The following is a 21,990-nucleotide window of genomic DNA, read 5'->3' on the forward strand; positions in this document are numbered from 1 at the left end:
AGAATATTGTTTGGTTGTTTCTATCTTTTATGAAAATAAAGAAAATACACGTAAAAGTATCCCAGTTCAAGAGTTATCGTATTGGCAATTTTCTAATAATAGGAGGCACTTATCTCAGTTCTCAGAACACATGTGAGTATTGGGACCGAGCCATGGTCCCTACTCCAACACAGGGTTCCTGTGAACACTGGTTAAAGGTTTGTGAATGGTTTGATTTCCTCACACTATCTTGTTTGAACCCTTGATGCTACACATCTGTACACGCTGTAGTTCAGACAGACATTTTGATATTATTTACATGGAGGCAAGGTTGACATACCCTAGAAATTCCATTAGGCCGTCTGCCATTATGGCGGGAAACTCCATAAGAGCTGCTGTGTGATTTGTCGGTGGGGGACTTCGTTCTAGGAGGGACAATGCCAACTGGCAAAGGACACAACAGACAAGTTTAAAACAAAGGGAAAGAAGAGGGAGCTGAATTGTCACAGCTAACAAGATTAGCTGATTGGCTAAATTGTATGTCACTCATTTATATCTTTAATCAGCAATTGGCTAAACTGCTTCATAGACCCGCCTCTTTTGGGCCAAATTAGTTTGGCCCCCCTAGCTGCACGTTCTGAGACATGCACACAGGCAGAGAGGACGAGCAGACAGGCGGAGAGGACGAGCAGACAGGCGGAGAGGACGAGCAGGAAAAGCATATATTTTGCGCAGGTGTCATATTTTACACATATTACTGGGTACATTCCATAGTTCAAAAACACAAATATTGACAATTTGTATAATTTATTATCATTGTAATTTTTTTACCCATGGCCCTCTATTGGCCAGCCACCACTGCATGTCACCCATTCACACCCATTTATACACTGATGGCAAGGGCTACCATGCAAGGTGCCACCTGCGCATCAGGACTAACTAACATTCATTCAACATTCACACACTGTAGGCACAGCTACGGGAGCAATCTGGGGTTAAGTGTCTTGCCCAAGGAAATCGACATGGACTAGCGGCGGCTAGTTACATGGAAACTTGAGTTTCGGTTGTTGTACCTTTATTCATGGTGGATTGTCTGTCCTGAACCTGGTCCTGCACGTCATTGATATTATGTTCTGCAAACCTGGACTGCAAGGTGGAAAAATTACATTACATGTATCAACGTTAAATGTGAAGGCGGTGAGAATTCAGTATACAGAATGCATCAGATAATGTATTACTTTGTATGGTGATGAGGGTGTCAAAATGCCTGTTATACCCGTCTTGACTGAAGCAATACATCAATTGCTCACACAGTAATGGCCTGATCACACCTGCATGTCTGATAGAGAAATTTCACACCAAAATCATCTGTTGACTAGTTACAAAGTGTCTTGAGAGTGATGACCTTGAGGGAACAAAAAGAGCCTCAGAGAAAAAAACTGACTCTTATTTCTCCTTGAGCATGAAGTGCTCCACAAAAGAGATACAACCGGGTGGATGGTACCAATGGATGGTACAAATGTGATGCCTTGATTTAACTATGTTTACTCATTGTCCAAAGACCAAGGATGAAAGGGGTCACTACAATGCTTGCAGCATAACCTATATTGTGAGAATGCGTGAACTTTCACTGTGCTACTTCCTGGTGTGACCACATACTAACTACAATGACTACAAATAGGCACACCGGAAGTTTGATAGACGATCTGTTGCTGTAGAGAACGCCACACAAAGATTCATACCCAGTGTTAAGTGCTGCCCATCCATGAAAAAAAGAGTACTTTTCCAAAGTACCTGTAGTGCATTTTGAACTGACATGTACCGTGTTTACTAAAAAAAACGTACACTTCCTGTTACAGAAATGCAACTGACATGACTTTTATTGGCAGAGGCAATAAAAAGAGCAAAGGGAGGGCACCCACTTATGGAACAAGTGCTTTGTGAGGTCAAATAAGGGCTGATATGGAGACACAGAGGGACAATCAGAGGCAATCGGTGGAGTGCTTAATTACAATGGAGAAATGGAAAAAGTAACAACATAGGAAATTTGAAGGGATGAATGGTCCCTGTTGGTCTACAAGGTTAACAATAATGTTCTTAAAGATGACAACAATGATAGGACTGGGTGAAGCGAGGGCAGGACAGGAGAGCGGAAAACACCCAAATACCTTTCTGTTTTGAGAATCTTCACCATCAAGATAACCATCATCGATACCCAAGCTGCGTAGCCAGGCAGTGCTGTCAAAGGGCAGGGGAGGGACGGAGGGAGGGAAGGTAGGGGAGGGCTCCAAAGGGTGATAGGATTTGGGGAGGGGAGGCCTTGGGGGAACACTTTCCTAGATGACCATAAGGGCAAGAGGGAGGGAAGAAAGGAAGGAGGGAAAGGATAGGTCGAAGAAAGAGTGCTGCACATCAAGATGTGATAATAAGCCAGGCAGAGCAGAAAGGACTCATGGGAATCATTCTGTGGAGTGGTGTCTTTATCCTATGTTAAGAAGTTGGATGTGAAAATCCCCAGCTGGCCAATTATATACCTGGGGTGAATTCCTATATCATAAACATTCTGTGAAAGGCTCTGTGAAACAGCAATGACATTTCAACCATCCAAGTAATTTGTCACCTATAATAGACGAACATTTTTACAGTATTACATTGCTAAGAAACAGATTAGATTAGATTAGAAATACACTTTTTTCATCCCCAATGGGAAATTTGTCAATTAGATCCATCCCTGGAATTGGAATTGAACAAGTAAAGCTTGTCATTTCTATTTAAGAGACAGGCATGTTCTCTCACAAATGAGAGACCATGCCTCTGAACCCTTAATTTATACTCTGGCAAAGTATCATCTCAAGACTCATGATATTAAATCCCCCAAATATTTATGTGAATCAGACCGAAGCTCAACTGTGCCAAAGAGTGTTATCTGAGAAAATAAATCAGGGATGAGTGCACATTCTCTCTGATCCATGAGATCCCTGTAGAGCGGTTAAAGAAAATGGTCTGACAAGTGAAAGGTCAGATAAAGTTCTGTCTGCAAATGCAATTAAAAGCACCAATGTCTTTACTAAATGGGGATGAAAAATGATGTCATGATTACCTTTTGCAATGCAAACTTAAATATTTATGATTTGGGGGAAAATATTGTCCATGTATTGACAATATTACAAATCAGAATAGATTGAATCTGGAATCATCAGAATCGACTATGACATGGTGGATATCCTTGTCTTTAAAGATGAGTCTGCATGAATAATTCACCTGACTGATTACTGGGTAAATCAGTCTGTATTAAGGCTGAAGTCACTGGAGCAATGCAATGCCCCCCTTTACCCCCTTGATTGTTGGGGTAAGAAAGTGGCCTAGCCCTTGAACCTGCATGACATGATGATGGAGAAGCTAGCCGATGATAGGGTTGGGTTTCATGGCTAGCACCTGAAGATGTAAAAAGATCTGGTCTGTGACATAATGATAAAAGGTCAGCCCGATAGGAGTCCTGGAGAAACAGGATCTGGTAATCAGGCACAGAAAAGCGTTTGTTGGGGATCAGGTTTCTGAGGCCACCATGGTATCCTGCTGAGAAGTGATATGGGTGGGAGTCTGGATAAACATCTTTTCTGAGGCCAATCTTTACTTCTTGACTGCAAACATTTGAGGTTATCCAACAAACTTCCGGCTGGTCAGAGTGGGTTCGGGCTGTGCCTGAATGCTGATTGGTGTGGTTGGCTGGTTGGTCAAAGTTTGTCTTGGTTCTGCAGTTGAAGTTTTGGTCTGATTCCTCTATCACAGTGTCTAATATACTCAAGGATTCCCCAATGTTTTGGAAAGCTGAGGAGAGCTGAGGAAAGGTGTGTTCATGAGTTTCACTACCATAGTTGTTTATATGTTCTGCATGTAGGCTTGTGTCAGGTTCCCTATAACTTTTGGGTCTACACCTAGGCTTAGGGTCAGTTTTGAAATGAGGCACTATACATGACTTTGGACGGGGTTTAGGGATTGATTTTACATGCACTTCAGGGTTGGTTCTAGAGTCGAAGCATTGGCCTGTGCCAGGATTTGGATTGGGGTTGGTCCTCGGCTGGGTGTGTCCGGTGCTTACCTCCGGGCCCAGCTGTTTGGTGGGGGAGACCTGGGAGCCGGGCACTGGGGAGAAGGGGCTGAGTGGGCTGGTGAAGCTTACTGAGCTCAGGGGACTGGCTGGACTATTGGTGCTAAAGGAGCCTGATGCACCGCTGGCCACTGTGCAAGAGAAAGAGAGGGTGGTGGGGATAGAGTCGTTAGAATATACATGTTAGAGACACCGGAATTTCCACTAAACTTGATTATTTTCCAGCACCTCTGTTACCTCTGTGCTTGGCTGTGTCAGTGCCTCTGGATGAGTTATTCTTGTGCAGTCCCTCTAATACATCCTGGACTCTCCAAAACTCTTTCTGGATGTGCCTATGAACCAGTCCACTCTGCAAAAATCCCAACAGACAAACTAATTGAAGAAACAGTCCCTAACAAGGAAATTGTTTCTGGAAGGAAATATTTTTGTTAAACTAACAAACATTTTCAATTATGTAATTACCAGAAAACCAGATTCCATTAATTTATGTTGTTGTGTGGGCAGAAATCTCAGTGACAGTCATCTGATGACAAACAAAACACAAACTACAGGGTTGGATACCACTAGAGGTAAGTGAACTATATATATATTTAATAGTGCTGGGCAAGTTAACGCGTTATTATCGCGTTAACGCATTAATTAATTAACGCTGACAATTATATTATCGCGCCCCAGTTTTTTAAAATGTATTATTAAGCGGACATTTTTAACACAAGAACCAGTGAGCAAGCAGTGAACAGCTGTGTTTGTGTGGCGTCACTTCCTTCTAACCCCCCGGGTCCGGAACCCCTCCTACACTCCGTCACCGTCCTTCACTCTTGTCTCACAAACTCACAAACACACAAACACACGCGCGAGCAGGATCGTCTCGTTACGTTACAGCAGCGGTTCCCAAACTTTTTAGGCCGCGCACCCCCTTCTACATCCCGACCGGGTTCGCGCACCCCCCCCCCCCCCCCCCCCTTAAAAAAAAAAAAAAAAAAGACGCAACAGAGCCTTTTAAGCCTTCATAGCCGCATAAGAATCGGACCAATGAGAGAACAGTTTGCTCGCGCGTGGCATTTGTTTACAAGATTTAGTCCGCTGTTAAATGTTGCAGTGTGAACACAAACCGAACAAATGAGCAACTGCAACAAAGCAAACGAACTGAAGGTGTGAAAACGCCCTGAAACACTGCAACAAAGTTTCAATAACTTTCAGTGACACAAGGCGTCACTTTTAAAGAGCAATACGGATCGCGAGGACACACGCACAGGCTCAGAGGCAGATTATCACATTTAATTTACAATTAATGAGCGACTAATGCAGCCAGGATGTCTTCGGACAAAGCATCGATGCGGCGCGACACAGTGTTGTTGGACACCGGGATCATGTCCAACTTTTTTGCTTCTTTCTCCCCAATCATACATTCCACCATCTCTCTGGCAGCTGGCAAGCTCACGTCTTCAGTGATTGTGTGCGGTAGCCCCTTTCTCGCTATTCTGTAACCAGATATGAAGCCCGTAGTGCGTCATTTATAGACCCAACACATGAATGAGACTCCAGTTGTTTTTGGCTGTTTTGTCAACTCCTCCAATTTCGATTTAAAATATGTAAGGGGCTTTTGACTTGCACTGGCATGCTTGGTGTTCAGGTGGCGACGTAAATAAGAGCTTCAGACTGTTAGCCAGAACCTCACTGCACACCACGCACTGTGGCTTTGGGCAGTCTGCGTTGCCAATCCAAGTGAAGCCCAGACACACATACTTTTCATCATATTTCCTCTTTTTTTTCTCAGTCTGATGCTCACTCTCGTTTCCTCTTTTTTCACCTTGACTCCGCGATGGGCCGATGTGCTCCCGATGTGTCTGTGCTGCACCTCTCCGTTCCCCTCGCCTCCGATTCCTCTCTCTCTCTCTGTCCCTCTCCTCTTTTACGACTGATAGCTTCAGATGTCCCACCTGACAGCTTTTAAATTAAAATTACATTTTTTTTTAATATTTAATATTATTACACCATCAGACCGCCATTACACTTTTCCTCTCGCGCACCCCCTAGAGGCAGCTCGCGCACCCCCAGGGGTGCGCGCACCCCACTTTGGGAATCCCTGCGTTACAGGATCAAACGTGACTGTTGCGAAGCAGAGCATCTAGTGAAAACCAAGACACGTCTTTTTTTAACGGAATACTTTACTGTCTGAACTGCAGTATTACAACAGTGTTACAGTGAACAGAACGCGCTCTTGCACCCGACATGTGGTTTTCTAGGTATCATCAACATTGTTAGCTTGTACCATTCTACTTCCTGTCTCTTCAAAGTAAAAGCACTTCCGTTTTCATGCTCTTCACAATAAAAGTAAATCATGCAATCAAACTGTTTACAACAGTGACAATATCAAAATACATATTGTCGAGTTTTTAAAGTGTTTTTGTTTGGAATATGTATAATAAGCATCATTTAGTTATCGCTACTGAGAATTTAACAAACATAAAAAAAATAAGTAGATAGGTTTGCAGTTTTCAGGGTGTATATTTCAAATTGCATCTATTACACACATGAAGATACAGTTGTGAACACCGGCTGAATATCTATTATCAGAATCATTATAACTGTATTATAACTGCTACTGTGTAAAGGGAATACTGCTGTTAAAAATAACCTGATTTGTTTAAAGTGTTTAAACCAAATGTTATTGCCCTTTTGTTCATATAGCAGCACTTAAAATAAAAGTGCGCAATACACTACTTTTGAATTCATTATTGAACTTTGCGCATAACAATGCGATTAATCGCAAAAAATTCATGCGATTAATCGCTATTAAAAATGTTAATGGTTGCCCAGCACTAATATTTAATGAAGGAATGACCCTTCTTTTTTGAATCCTCATGACAGTGATGCATATACTGTACTTTCTACGAACACTTCATTAAAGCTAAAACTAACTATTGAAAGAAATAGTCAAACCCAAGGTACATTTGAACAAATAACCTGTGGTACTAACAATGTACCAAACCATGACCAAGGGATGTTGCGAACAATTTATTTTAAAACGCATTTACACTGTATTTGGGTGTTTCCTAAAGAGTACTGTCGACCTTGCTTTCCTATCCCATATTCACTTCAGACAAAGATTGGCTGTAACAGGCGATCTCTATCAGTACGTCATAACTCTATCACTGATAGGAATCACATGGAGGGATGTACTCTTTAAAGAGAAAACAAAACCTTCTCTGGGGATGTCTAGATTTGAGAGAAAGAGATCCTGAACATAAATGCTATGCAACTGCATATAGGAACAATGAAGAGATTCAAATTCCCATTGGTTACTGATAAGGTTGATTATTGTTTTCATCATGAAATTCCTGAAGCAAATACTGAAGAACTATGTATTAATTATGTTTAGAAGTTTCTCCATGGTGCTATATCTCCAAATTTTATTTGGAAACATGCTTTCCATTTCCCATATAAATTACAGCTGGGTAGATAAACAGAACGTACGACTGTGTGACCCTTTACCTGCCCTCCTGCATTAAGCTGCTCCCATAGGTCTCCATGAATGGCGTTGGCCTCATCCTCTAATGCTTCAAACTCCATACGATTGGTGGTTAAAGCCTAAGAAATGTACAAATGAATGCAGTGTTTCTCAGAATGTTTATAACATATGTGACTAACATAAATGATGCCTGCTAAATGATGCCTTTGACCCTCAGAATGAATTGAGTATTCATGAAAAACTGACATCCAATTAAATTATTTATTCAAATGTTTAAATGAAAGTTTTCTTTACAACCTGGATATTGTTTTTGTATTTGGGCCGTCTTTCTCCTCCGCTATCGAAATATGGCAATGCTGGTAAACACAGCTTTATAACAGAAGAATATTAATGCATCTGAAATGTACATTATACTGATGGAGTCATAAGAGTACCATAATAAAGAATAGATCTGTCAGAGAAGAAGAAAATACATTTGGAAATATAAGAAGGAATAAATAAAATAATAAATCCGTAAATAAAACATTTTTGGAATTATAATTGGAGAAAAATAAATAACTGGAAAAATAAATATAAATAACAAAATATAAAAGAATAATGATAAGCGTGTTCATGTATGTTTTTGTATATTTATTTATGTATTTTTAATATGCAGTATACAAAGTATACATATATTTAGTTATATTTTTTGCATATAAACTACTACTATACTGCTAAGTATTAAAAAAAAGACATGTTAGTGTTTTTTTTAAATACATATTTAGTTATTTTTACATTACATTATTGATTTATATTGTCCATTCATTTTGTTATTATTTATCTTATTGCTTTGTGTTTTTACATAATGCTTTTGCTAATTCTTAACCTGCTACCATTCCTGTAAAATTCGCCTAAAACGCTTATCCAAGGCATACCCAAAGTCAATTGAAAGCTGTTCTTGAACCATTTGGAGTACATGCATGCTTTTGGTCTCTTTTGAAAGGTAACACTCTGAAGTTTTTTCCCGTTACGTTGAAAAATACATAGATATTTAGGCATATCTGCCGGCTAATTTGAAATGATGCAACAGCAGTCCGTGGGTATTTATGGATGTAATAATGTGGTTTGCACTAAATATTTGACTGGATTGGATTGTCTGGACCTTTGGCAATGTAACAAGACCGTTTTTGTTGGAATATTATCGATGGGTGGATTTCTATCAAGCTTCATAGGTGAGATGCCTCAATTTTCGAATCATTTATTTTTGGGTTGGTGGTCCGACAGAGGCGTTGAGTGTACCTGCTGTTGTGATTGTATCTTGAAATGGTTTCCATACATCTAATTATAAGAATATTAGCTTTCCAAAGAGATGTCGCATTAGTACCTATCTTTTACATAGCAGTTGTGTACATGACACACATGTACACTAAACACTCTGACGGCCGTCGGAGTGTTAATGGCCAAGCTAGCAACTGTCTTTGTGCTAGGCCTTCCTGCCCAGGCTGATTAGTCAATTCCTGCACATGTGAACCGATCATTTGAGAAGGGTCTATCTTCAGTCTAGCAGGCTACACAGCACGGTCACTTTACTACATGACAGGGCCCCTGAGATAACTTGTGATTCACATACTTATTTTAGCCCAAACCATGATGTTTTCAATACAAAGTACTTTTGGCACCTAAACCTTTTGGTCTAAAACCTAAACGAAATGCGTCATGAATTACTGTGGACCTGCAGATAGACCTACTTGAATGCTTTAGCTGGACAGAAACAGCAGCACAAACAGCAGAAGGAAAAGTAACATGGACTTGCACAGTCGGAATGTGGTGTGGTAGAGACTTTGGGAACATCGTGGCAGAAGAAGAAGCAGAGTAAGGGAGGGGTGTCCAAGAAGTACATTTAATAATTGCTGTGTGTGGAGGAACATTTTTGAACTGGACTATGTTTTGAGGATGGTATAGGATGTCATGGAGTTGTAGGGCAAATATCTACACCAATACATACAAATTGTATTTGGATTTTTTTCCCAAGTAGCCACTACCACGTTCAGACTGCATGTGCTCGTCCGCGTCTGGTCTACTTTCTATTCTTTATGCTGGAAAGCAGTAACCCTAACCCATGCCAAGCCCCTTGAAACTATCCCAGTTCAGTTAGGATTAGGCAATACAACTTAAAGGTGCCAAAACTACTTTTTTAGGTTTAGGCATGAACACTATTTTTTTAGGTTTAGGCATAAAAACTGCATGGTTAGGGCAACATCATGGGTTGGGTTAAAATAAGTATATGAATCACAAGTTATCTCAGGAAGTGTGTTGTGTAGAAAAGCAGGTGTATCAAATAGTTAATGGGCGTGTCGTGTAGCCTTCCAGACTGCAGATAGACACTCCTCAAAGCATCGGGTCATGTGTGCAGGATTTGACAACTCAGCCTGAGTAAAACCAAATGTGTAAAATCACACACACACACACACACACACACACACACACACACACACACACACACACACACACACACACACACACACACACACACACACACACACACACACACGCACACACACAGACACACACTTCCCAAAAAATAAAGACAGATGGTCATCTTTTAACATTGCAACTACCTGGGTCCTGAATATGTTATGCAGTGTCTTACACTAGAGGCCTGGGAGAGCTCCCCTCTGATGTTGATGAGCTGGTTCTGCAGAGTTTCCTTTTTGAACCGCAGCTTTTCCAGGGCCAAAGGTTGGTTATGGTACAGCTCCATCTCCTGATGAGTTGCCACAAGTGCTTCTTCAAGGCTGTCCTGGAAACAGCAAGCAAGGCGAGCAAGAAAGGAAGAACTTATTGGAAATTGTCTTTCCTGCCTTTTTCCCTAAATTTAAATAACAGGTGCAGTATTTCAGCTCAACACATATTCTAGTTTATTAAACAAGTTGCGATGAAACAAGAGCTACTGATGGTTCTATTATTATAGTTTGTAATGTTAGGACATAACGATAGCTATATTTAAATACAGTTACTCAAGGTTTCTGGATTGAAAGTGTAAAGGTACATTTATTTTGAATGTTGACATGAAACAAAGAGTGGGCATATGTTACCACAAGCTGCTGTATGCATGTATAAATAAAATGCCCTACAATGTACAGGAATACAATAAAACAGTTCACCCTTTGGTCATTTATGAAGCTGTATAGAAAGTGGGCTTGTTGAATTGGGCTGTGAAAAAGAAAATAATCGAAATAACTTTCAACGTAAAGAAGTCCCATACAACATCACCACACACTTTGTGTGCCTCAACAATTAGGTAAGTCCTGATAAAAACTGAACAAATGAATTGTGTTCTTAGCTGAACTGTGGTATTGAATTCAACTGTCAGGTGTTTCTATATCTTTACACATGGTAAAATATGATAAGATTGGTTTCCTTTCCTCACAAATAATTAGAAGCACAGGACTTAGTTGTTTTTGGAACAACGCTAATTTGGTGAGCTTTACAATCTAAAACATTCTTTAAACATGTGGTAAAATACTGTGAAAAATGATGTACCTTTTCTATCCGCAGTCTGTGGACAACAGCCTCATGGTCTTTCCAAATTCGGTTCTGATCACACAGTCGACCCAGGAGTTTCTGTGTCAACCAACAACGGATGGTTACCACATATATTTTGCTATATCCAGTAAAAAAACATAAAACGAAGATAAAGAGTAAAAAAATGTATCTGTGTGAGTACACGCTTACAGTATCAGTCCCAAAGCATATAGACACCAGGACATTAAACCTGTATGTGATAGCTGAATGTGTCACTTTTAATCTGCTGCTGTAACAGTCTCCACTCTTCTGGTTTCAGCCACAAGAGAATTAGTGAGGTCGAACACTGATGTTGAGCAATAAGGCCTGGCTCACAGTCAGCTTTCCAGTCCATCCCTAAGGTGTTGGATGGGGTTAAGCAGAGGGCTCTGGGCAGACCAGTTCTTCCACAGAAACTGGGAAAACCCTTTTGTTTATGGGATGGCTTTGTGTATAAGTGCCACACAGGATAAATTGTTGTTCTAAAGTTAGAAGAACCCTGTATTTTATATTATTGTATACTCAGGGCCATACTTTTGGCCATGTAGTTTATTTGAAAAAATGAGTGTGAATCATGTGGATAAGGGTTTGGCTGTGCTTATTTGTCTGCTATCTGCATGCATTGTAGTGTCTCTTACACTGGTTTCAATCTCATTGAGCTTGAGTGTAGGATGTAACTCTCTGCTGTAGACATCATGAAAAGGCGGCACCTGTGAGAGCAAACATTGAACAAATCGTGTGAATGATTAAAATCAATCAAACAGTATAGACACTAACTACACCATTGAGAGGAAAGCAACAGTTCAATGTTTACAGTAAGTTCCTAATTCGGAGGAACATAAAAGCTTAATTTATTCAGAAAGTCACCAAGATCAACATTTCCTTATTCACAAAGAAATAATTTCTCTGCCAATGAAGAAACTGTTTTAAAAAATTAGCTTGTGGTGATTATTTTTCCTGGCTCTGTGTTTTTTGAAGCAGATTGCAGGTGATTAAGTTTCCACAAAAAATACTGCACGTAACATCTGCCATCAGTTAGATGGAGCCAGAAAAACCCAATAGAGTTATTCTTCAGCCCAAGTTAAACAAAATGTTGGCATTCTGATAATGCATTTGTAAATGTCACAGAAGTTCTTTGGTGCATGTCCCAGAATGAAGAACTATGCTGAAATATGTCATGATACATCTTGATAGTGTAAATCAGTGAAAAGAGCTCAGGGGAAAGTTGTTTCCTCTCAGCCAACCAAGCAACCCTCCGCCGAACCATGAACACAACTGTTACGGCAACATTTACAATGTGTCCTCCTAAGAACTGTGATTGAATAGGAATGTGATTAAGGGAACATCATGTTGTATAACTTTCAGTATGACAGAAAACTGATGCCTGAAACCAATCATCACAACAAGATGAATGGGAAAATGATTGTACACACTTTTATGGACGACAACTTAGCTAACTGTTTGAAGGGGTAAACAAGAATGTACACAGTAAGGTGAGGTTTTTGGTTTAGCAGCAAAAGATATACAGGAATCCAAGACTGCCTTTAACGATAGCCCGTCAAAAATGATGCATTAACTGATGCCATGTCCTCACTACTCCGTGTCTAGTTGGATGCAGAGTTGTCAAATAGAAACGATCTCCGTCCACACGGGAGTTTCAGCATTATTCTCAAGTTGATCTGCATCCACACGGCAGCCTTCGAAGGCGGACAGCACGTGACCATTAACGTACACTGGGCATGCGCGTGACGTGTAAACAGGAAGTGGATTGCTCGCTTAGTTAAAAAAAATACCAAAGTAGTCTTTAATAATGAAAGGTTGTATTTGATCTTCCTCTAAAATCTTCCTCTATAAACTCAAACAGACACAGTTCGTGGAAAGTTTTAGAAGTTTTATTTTTCAGACGTAGTTACAGCGCTGCGGGTCTCTCTCTCTCTGACATCAACTTTACTTTAAAATCAACACTTACATGTAAACGTTTACTAGATTATGGTCCATAAATGTGGTCAACACACGTCGATCACTCGCTTCCTCTGTGTTGTCTGTTGTTGCCGTGGGGGCTGATGAATGTAACGTTAGCTCCATTGGGGTATTCCTTCATGAGACACGGCATCAGGGGATAAGCTGGGTCACCCAGCAGAGAAACAGGGACATCATCTTCGCCCTCTATCAATTCTTTAAGGCATGGGGGAATTGCTCCATCTTTTAGGGCACAACTCTAGCTCTGAACATCATGAAACAGGTCCGACTCGCTAGCTTCTCAGCTAATTTTAACATTACCGCCAATGGGGAAATGCTAAACGCGATTAGCATTCGCGAATATAATTGTTGGGAACTAAAGGAGCGTGTTTGGGTTATCAGCATTTAAGAAACTGAATTCTTGACATCAATAGAATTATTAATGTATGTAACAATTATTAATGATTATTAATAACAACGGGGCACCACCCTGCGAACAGGGACCAATAACCAAACGATAAAACTAAGTCTCATAATTAGTAGTCACTCATAATGTCAATAGTCTGCGTATGACTATACATTCAGTGACAGTGAAGGTTTTAAGTTCGAGCACAGGCTACATACAGTCTTATCAAATACATATGCACAAGTAATCACAGACGACTGCTCCTTAAAGTATAACAGAGTTTATTAAATCAAAATAATAAATGATCAAATCAATTAATATTGCAACCAACAAACGTTATCATACAATTTTATATGCCTAAACTAAAGAATGAATAAAATGGATGAGGGTGTATGTCTTGTGTGTGTATGTGGGTGTGTGTGTATGTGGGTGTGCTCGAACTTAAAAACCTTCACTGTCACTGGATGTATAGTCATACGCAGACTATTGACATTATGACTACTAATTATGAGACTTAGTTTTATCGTTTGGTTATTGGTCCCTGTTCGCAGGGTGGTGCCCCCTTGTTATTAATAATCATTAATAATTGTTACATACATTAATAATTATATTGATGTCAAGAATTCAGTTTCTTAAATGCTGATAACCCAAACACGCTCCTTTAGTTCCCAACATAATGGTGCCCCGTGTGAGGGTACGTTATTCCAGTTTTGTTACAGTATATATGCACATTAATCCATAATTATTTTGAATAATTAATTTTCCAAACAAATATTTTTTTTCGAAATTTTTTTTTTTTTCTTCTTTTCAATGATCCAAATTCCTGAAAGTTATTTCCCAAAATAGGTAGGCTTTGATATTCAAAATATTTTCTTAATGTAATTAAATTTTTGATTTTTAATTTTGATTTTTAATCTTAATCTTTAATTCCCTTCTCGAAATTTGATTTCGTTTCAAGGTTTAATTATTCGTTTCATTTCTTAAACTAACAGCCAGCTGTGTAGTAGATTTGATCGTTTTATTTGTAATACCTTGCTTGCTTTCTTAAATCCCTTCAAAGAAGTTACACACAGCTGTCAAAGGCCCAAAGTGCTAAACCACATTAGCATTTCACACCTCTGGCTGCAAAGCAGCAGTGATACCTCAGAGCAGCAACAGTAGAAACGTAAGTCACAGAGCTAGACATTTCACTGTGCGCCTGCATGAACCGTAACACTAACAGTACTTAACATCTAACAGTAGAAATCCTAAATTACAGAACTAGACATTTTACTGAGAACCGTAAACACGAACAGTTTCCGTTCTAACACTAGGGAATTAACAACCACTGGGAGTCGCGCTCATTAGAGAGAATGAGCGACGAGAAATCCCCCATTCCTGGAGCTGTAGCTCCAGAAGACACCGCATTACGAGATGCAGTGGCTGATGTCCTTGGACTCACAGCAAAGGAAAGAGAGTACTTTGCAAAATACACTGCTGTCCTATGCGACGAGCAATTAGAGCAGCTGGTGGCTTATGTAAATAACCCAGCAGGTAACAGAGAGCGCTTGATTCAGAACGTAATCGGCGAAATACTGCTCATCTACCATCAGAAAATGCAGCTGCCGGGCACAGAGCGACGAGCAGCAACGCGAGATCTGGACACTCCGAACAGAGGTTCAGGAGTTGTCACGTGACTGTAGAGCCCTACAGTCAGAAAATAGTAGCCTGCGCAGTGACCTCAGAGAGGTCAACCTAGAACTCTCTAAAGCATCAGAGAGTGATGACAAACTGAAAGCGCTTCAAGGTGTTCCAGCAACCCCGGTAGGTACTGCTACCCCCTATCGAGCCCGTCAGCCCAGTCATTTCTTGGTCTCGGCTCCCTCATTCCCCGAGACCCGAACCACCTTGCATTTCTTGAAAACGCGTTCCCCAACCAGAAGGAGAGAGGACCAATACCAGGTCCTAGATGGCCCAGGTGGCTTCAAAACCACCTCAGGCGAACGCAATCCTCCACGCAGTTCACGCGCACGACAAGAACTGACCCCATCCCCCTCAGGGAGGGAGGATGATAGTCGTTACCACCATCGCGAGTATGGAGACTCAGACGACTCGGACGGCCCAGGCCCCATCAACCATGGAGGCCTGCGTACTCGACAGATTGAGTCTCTGGCGAAAGACGTAGAGCGCTTCAACCCCGATAATCACGACTCGAGCATCGATGACTACCTAAGGGAGATCGATCGCTGCCTCCTCGACCTATCGCGCCCCTCATCGCGCGAAAAGCTAAAGCTAGTGTGGAAAACCACAGCGCGAAGCGTCCACGCTTTCATGGAAACGCTCCAACCGAGCATCCGCGACCGCTATTCATCCCTTTGTCACGCCTTTAGGGAGGAGTACTCCCTGTACACCGACCCAGCTTCTGCCACCCTCGGCGCCTTTGCCATTTCCCAGGAAAGGCTAGAGTCTCTGAGAGACTACTTCAGGCGCTTGAGATCTGCGTACTTCCAAGGACGTAACACCCCAGGTCTAAAAGAAGACCATGCCTTCAAGTCGCTATTCTTGCACAATCTCCACGACAACGTGAGATACGATGTTACTATGCACTGCAGAACGAGTAACCTCACCATGCCAGAGATTAGGAAGTACGCGCCACTTGCATGGAAGACACGCGGACGGCCGACAAATCGGTACGAAGACACCGCCATAGTCTTAGGCATCCAACAGTCGAGCGACTCCGACCTAGCGTCTGAAGACGACGAGAGGCCTTGGCCTAGCGAGCCCTGGTCACCCCCGAGGAACAAACGACCCTGGCGGTCGAAAGACCAACGGAACCAGGGGGGTGAAAGACGCCCTCAAGGGCAACATCAGGTAACGCTGACTCGCAGCCCACCTGACTAAGCCAAGTGACCTGCTGCCAAGTCGACGTGGTAGGGGGGGGAAGAGAACTCAGCACACTTCCGGAAACGACCACTCCCATTTCGCACCTCGTTCTTCAACCTTCTTGGGCGACCTTGTTCGCAAAGGCAATGCCCGTTATGTATATATCTATACATATTCTTCAGTCTTACTGGGGGGTCATAACACTCTTGCTCTACCCGACTCCGGGTCAGAAACGAGCCTCATGTGTTCTCCCACCTTTTCGCATACACCTCTAGGGTGCCACAACCTTAGAGGCCCTTCGAGCACCCAAGCTCGTAAGATCTTTCATCAACTAAGCCTTGTTCTCCTGCTCTGTCAGCATGAGCCACCTCCAGCTTGTTCAACGAAGCCACCGCCTTCTTTCAGCCGAGTCATCGCCCGGGCCTGTCAAGTCGCCAGTGCCGTAGGTAACTGAACTTGACCTGTGCACCGGACCTGTCTCCATCTCTAATTAGGAGGGTGGGGGGAGGGAGATATCACCAGCCCGCCATGACACACTCCAGAGTGAAACTGTTCGCGACGTTTCCCTGAGTGCTGACGGTAACGTGGGGATATCCGCCCTCACCACGTGAACAGCGCGAGGGGGGTGGGATCTCTGATAACAGAAACTTAGAGAGATGCACTTCACAGGAAGTACACTCTAATCTCGCCAATGCCGAAACCAACCTGCAGAATGGCGGCTTACTATTGACTACTAACGTTTAACTGCATGCTCCAACTCACCCTGTAGACATGCACTAACCGCTAACACGTCCAACTTCAACCAGAACAGTTGGATGACCTGACAAACCATTGTGACTGTAACCTTATGCTCCACCCTCATAGAGAACCCTTTGCATGCTTTATAGACTCTACCAGAAGTAGAGTACACTCGGGTGTAAATTCCCCCCCCCCCCCAAAAAAAACATGGTCACCTGAATGCACCGCTGCAATCTCATTGGCCGAAGGCCAAGAGACCCCAGGACCCCTGTGGTTCAACCACTGTCCAACAAAAGTGCCTGCAGATCACACCTCCTTGCTTTTTCCCTTCGACCTCGGTTGAGTTAGGGAGCACGCAAATGCTCTCTTCGCCCGGACCCCCCGTCCAGGCCACAGACGATCCAGCTTTCCCCGCCAGCGCGACGCTGGCCACGAGGAAGCAACAGCCCTTCACCCCGCCTCAAACCCTGTCAGGTCAGAAGCCATTTCGCTGGATGAAACAGCCGTGTTCCACGCCGAGTAAAGGCCCACTCCGCCCGCGATAACGAATCCGCTTCAGCGATCCGTTCTCCGCTTTTTGCTTCTTTTTCTTTTTGGTGCACACTCCGGCAGGAAGACGTCTAATCCTCTCCTGACCGATGATTATCGGTAAGACGCACGGACCACGCCGTCAGCCGAAGTTAGATCATCCCCCCTGCAGCGAGGATTGATCACGTCTGCGTTTCGCTCCAGAGCGAGCTCACGCCAACGGACCGAAGCCGCACCAGCAAACGCCGTGCGACGCACAGCGCCCGCTGCAAAGCCGCGCTGACCAGAAAGCTTCCCCTGCTCCCCCTTCCCGACGAGGAAAACGGACCACTTTGCCACGAACACACGTCAACGACGCATCGACAAGTAAGATTCTTGGCATCTGGGCATAGCTTAGCTTAAATTAACTTAAGTTTAATTCAGGCCATTCATTTATACATTGATATTCCCGTGTTTTCGTGTGTTTAAATTGTCATATTTTTAATGCCTTTTTGTTACAGATGAAAGTAATTTTTTGCCCAGATCAGTGTATGGCCAACATAAGGTTTAGGTTCGAGAAGATTGACTTTTGGGTTTAGGGTCTATTAGTCCTCAGAAGGATTACTATGAAGTGTTACCTGAGAGGAAACACTTAGGGAAAAGTATTATCCATGATAAACAGTACTAGTGAAGCTGAAGTATCAGAGAGGGTTCATATGACACAAACTTTACAAACATATGATGGCAGAGATGGTATGCATTGATTCTACAAGCATGTCAGGGCCTTTGAGGCCTTTCAATACTCCACAATGGACACATTCAGACATGTAAACAGTTCCATTGATTGCACATTGAGAGTGTGTGTTGGTGGGCGTGTTCACACGTGTATTCTGCACAGTCATGTGATATGGATATCGAGAAAATAAAAAGTCCAAGACTGTTGCAAACGTCGGCAGATGAAGACATTTTTGTCACAAAGACCATCACAGAACCTTACAGTCAAGCAGAAACAAAACGTATGATGTGAGCTTCTGATGGAATAATGGAGAAGAATATCATCATAAATGTGTTTGACTGTGAGTGACAGTATGGGCCACATGTAAACAAGAAAAGAGAGGCAGGCTTGGGTATGTGTCTATACAGACCTTTGCACGGTACTAAATTGGACGATAATGGACTAGCCAACACTTGCTTAGAAGTTCCCTAATTAGTTCCAAAGTCAAAAAAGCAATTCAAAAGACAGTCCAGCTAGAAAATGGAATTACTAGTTAGGGATTAAGCCATGAGAGAAGCAGCTGTGGTGAAGTGCTGCTGGCTGAAGCCTGCCTTTCTGTAGTGGTGCTCTCTCCTCTATTACTTGTACACAGAGCTTTGCTGTCGAGGATGAGAGCTCCACCATTCGGGTAACCATGCCAATTAGGCAGCTTTCCTCGAGCACCTGAAGATTCAGGTCAGATTATAGAGACCTGACAACAAGCTTGTGTAACTTGGTGACTGTAACAACACCGAAACTGTGTTAGGGTAAGCTAATGATGTTTTTTAAGTACTTTACAGGAACGATATTTTTAAGGAAAGAAAAAAAATAGGAAATGAGACTGTAGGGAAGGAACCTCAGACACTGTCAATGTCAACATTGACTAGGAAACATAGCATTTGAAATATGTAATTGCAAATAATAATGTGTGTTCATCTTCTTACCTGTTGGTCTAAGTAATGCAGGTTGCGCTGGAGCTGAAGATCTAATATATCCTCCTGAGCCAAGCAGCAGTAACAGCAACACACATGAAAATCACACAGACATATACTGTACAGATAGAAGGCTTGCGAGAAGACAGTGGCAAAGCAAAGCTCCACAACCGATTTGTCAATCACACTGAAGGTTCACAGCTCCTGGGCAATGATTCACTGCAACACTGTAAACAGAATTAAATGGATTCCAAATCTTTGACTAAAACCAATTCATTTCAGTGTTCTTGGGTCTTATTTACTAAAAAATGAATAATCGAATCTCAAGTCTTCGTTGCTAAATTTTTCTTGGGCTCCATCAGTCTTACTAAATCTTGCTCACCAGATTGGAGTTTGATCAGTTGTTATCGAGATGGATTAGTTGGTGTATTGTGATCTACGTATGAAATTTCCGTTGAATGTGGAAAGCAATGTTTTTTTACCTCAGCATAATTGAACATGCAACGCTATATATGCTGTCACATTTCATCTTTAATCAAGTGGCTTGATGCTTACAGAACTTCATGGGATTGCTTGTAAGCCTTACATTCCATTGATCAAGAGGGACATTGGTGGAGCCCAGAGTGTTTGATTCCAGTCTGCTATTAAGTCATCTTTCTCTTATCTTATATGTAAATTTACACACAAGCAGACTCATGCACATATGCACACAAGAGCGGTCCCAGCACCGTGTTAGAGATAGGACAGCAGAGAGGGGTAGAGGATAGAAAAGGTCCAGAGAGTGATGAGTACATGGTTAGTACATGTATACAGAGGACAGATGTGCAGAATAAAGACCAAAGAAAAGCTACACATACCACTGCATTAAGTGCCATAATTACTGTAGACTGTGCCTACCACCCAGGACTGTGTATGACTATGCATCTAATCCAGTAGAAGGATATGTTTACAGCACATTAGCGGCACATACCATTTTATTGTGGATGGAAGGGGATACAGGGTAGTTGTAGTGGTATAATCCTTGGTTTAAGGACCTCCTGTCACCAGGGTAGTCATACTGAAGGAGGGAGGGAAGGCAAGGAAAAGAAAGGAGAAAGGGAGGAATGGAGGCAAGAATGAATTAAAGTTGTTCGAGTGGCATAAGATAAATATGGTTATAGCATATAGGAAACACTTTATAATAACTACACGCTATGAAGCATTAGTTAAGTATGAGTAAACACTTAATTAATCATTTATAAAGCATTGTTCCTAAATTAACACTCATTAGTATACAATTTACAACAACAGTTATAAATGTTTTATTCTTGATTAATAAGCTTGTCTATAAAATGACATTGAAAGGCCATCAGTGCCTCAAAACCCAGAAAAGTCTCAGTTATCTTCTCAACAGAACAGGCAAATAGACAACACAAAGTGATCAAGAACATATCAATATGTATTACAAGATGCAAACAATGTACTCGTAAATACATAAGTTACCTCTCAGCCATTTCTTCGTGTAAAAACCTAAACAAACTGATTCTCCTTCAGGAGAACATGGCTGGATACAAAACATGTGTTAATGTACAACGAGAGCTAGCCAGGAGCTTTGCATATTAGTTTACATTTACTTATTTAACTATTCATTTTAACCAAGCATATTGATCTCCACTGTTCGCACTTGTCTTCAGCTGCATGTCCCGATGGCAGCCGGCGAATCTGCTCATTGTTTACAACCGCGAAATGAGAAATCCCGCTTTCAATAAGTCATCAACGTGGGACAAAGGAAAAGCCCGTTCAATACGTCATCAACGTGGGACAAAGGAAAAGCCCGTTCAATACGTCATCAACGTGGGACAAAGGAAAAGCCCGTTCAATACGTCATCAACGTGGGACAAAGGAAAAGCCCGTTCAATAAGTCATCAACGTGGGACAAAGGAAAAGCCCGTTCAATACGTCATCAACGTGGGACAAAGGAAAAGCCCGTTCAATACGTCATCAACGTGGGACAAAGGAAAAGCCCGTTCAATACGTCATCAACGTGGGATGAACGTTTCGCTCAGGAACTGATACAGAAGCGCACTTACGCCATGGAAACCGCTGACTTTAGTTGAAAAGGCCCGGGCAAGAGAGAATGACTGCTGACGGTCCTCCAATGCCCATCAGCATGTTTCTTATTTTGCTGGAACGTCCACATTATGGAGGATGAGTATCTAGCTAGCCTTCCAGCTAGCACGTCACTAACTAGAGGGCCTAAGACGGCGACGCCGCGGTGTCACCTCCGTTGTAAATAGAGCAATCCAGGAGACAGTTGGCTAACTAGCTGTTAAATGATAACCACAATGTTAGATGACCACTTATCTGTTCATATGAGTGCAGTGAATGTGACCGTTTTATTTCCAGCCATGTTCTCCTGAAGGAGAATCTCTTTGTTTCTTTTCTAACATGAATTTTTTACAATGCCTGAGAGGTATGTATTTACGAGTACATTGTTTGCATCTTGTAATACATATTGATATGTTCTTGATCAGTTTGTGTTGTGTCTATTTGCCTTTTCTGTTGAGAAGATAACTGAGACTTTGCTGGGTTTTGAGGCACAATGTCATTAATAAATGCTATGTAAGGCATAGATCCTCACTTTAGATGAGGTCACGCAAAATACTTTACTAACGACTAGTAACTAGTAACTACCTGAATTAATCATGAATTGCAGTATTAATACGCATTTATAAAGCATATATTAACGTA

General features: G+C 42.0%; 1 protein-coding gene across 1 annotated transcript in view; it reads right to left on the reverse strand.

Annotated features, from left to right (window-relative positions):
• plekha6 (pleckstrin homology domain containing, family A member 6) overlaps positions 1–21,990 on the reverse strand; it is a gene marked incomplete at its 5' end in the record, with an annotated part of 116,503 nt that overhangs the window by 18,509 nt on the left and 76,004 nt on the right. Inside the window, 11 exons of the mRNA XM_079296858.1 lie at positions 320–423; positions 1,053–1,125; positions 2,148–2,315; positions 4,079–4,218; positions 4,325–4,436; positions 7,583–7,678; positions 10,189–10,338; positions 11,082–11,162; positions 11,741–11,812; positions 19,273–19,326; positions 20,231–20,317. Coding sequence (XP_079152984.1) covers positions 320–423; positions 1,053–1,125; positions 2,148–2,315; positions 4,079–4,218; positions 4,325–4,436; positions 7,583–7,678; positions 10,189–10,338; positions 11,082–11,162; positions 11,741–11,812; positions 19,273–19,326; positions 20,231–20,317 — 1,137 coding nt within the window. The remainder of the gene's footprint in view (positions 1–319; positions 424–1,052; positions 1,126–2,147; positions 2,316–4,078; positions 4,219–4,324; positions 4,437–7,582; positions 7,679–10,188; positions 10,339–11,081; positions 11,163–11,740; positions 11,813–19,272; positions 19,327–20,230; positions 20,318–21,990) is intronic.

The sequence above is a fragment of the Melanostigma gelatinosum genome (genome assembly GCF_949748355.1).
Source record: "Melanostigma gelatinosum genome assembly, chromosome: 3".
Taxonomy (NCBI): Eukaryota; Metazoa; Chordata; class Actinopteri; order Perciformes; family Zoarcidae; genus Melanostigma; species Melanostigma gelatinosum.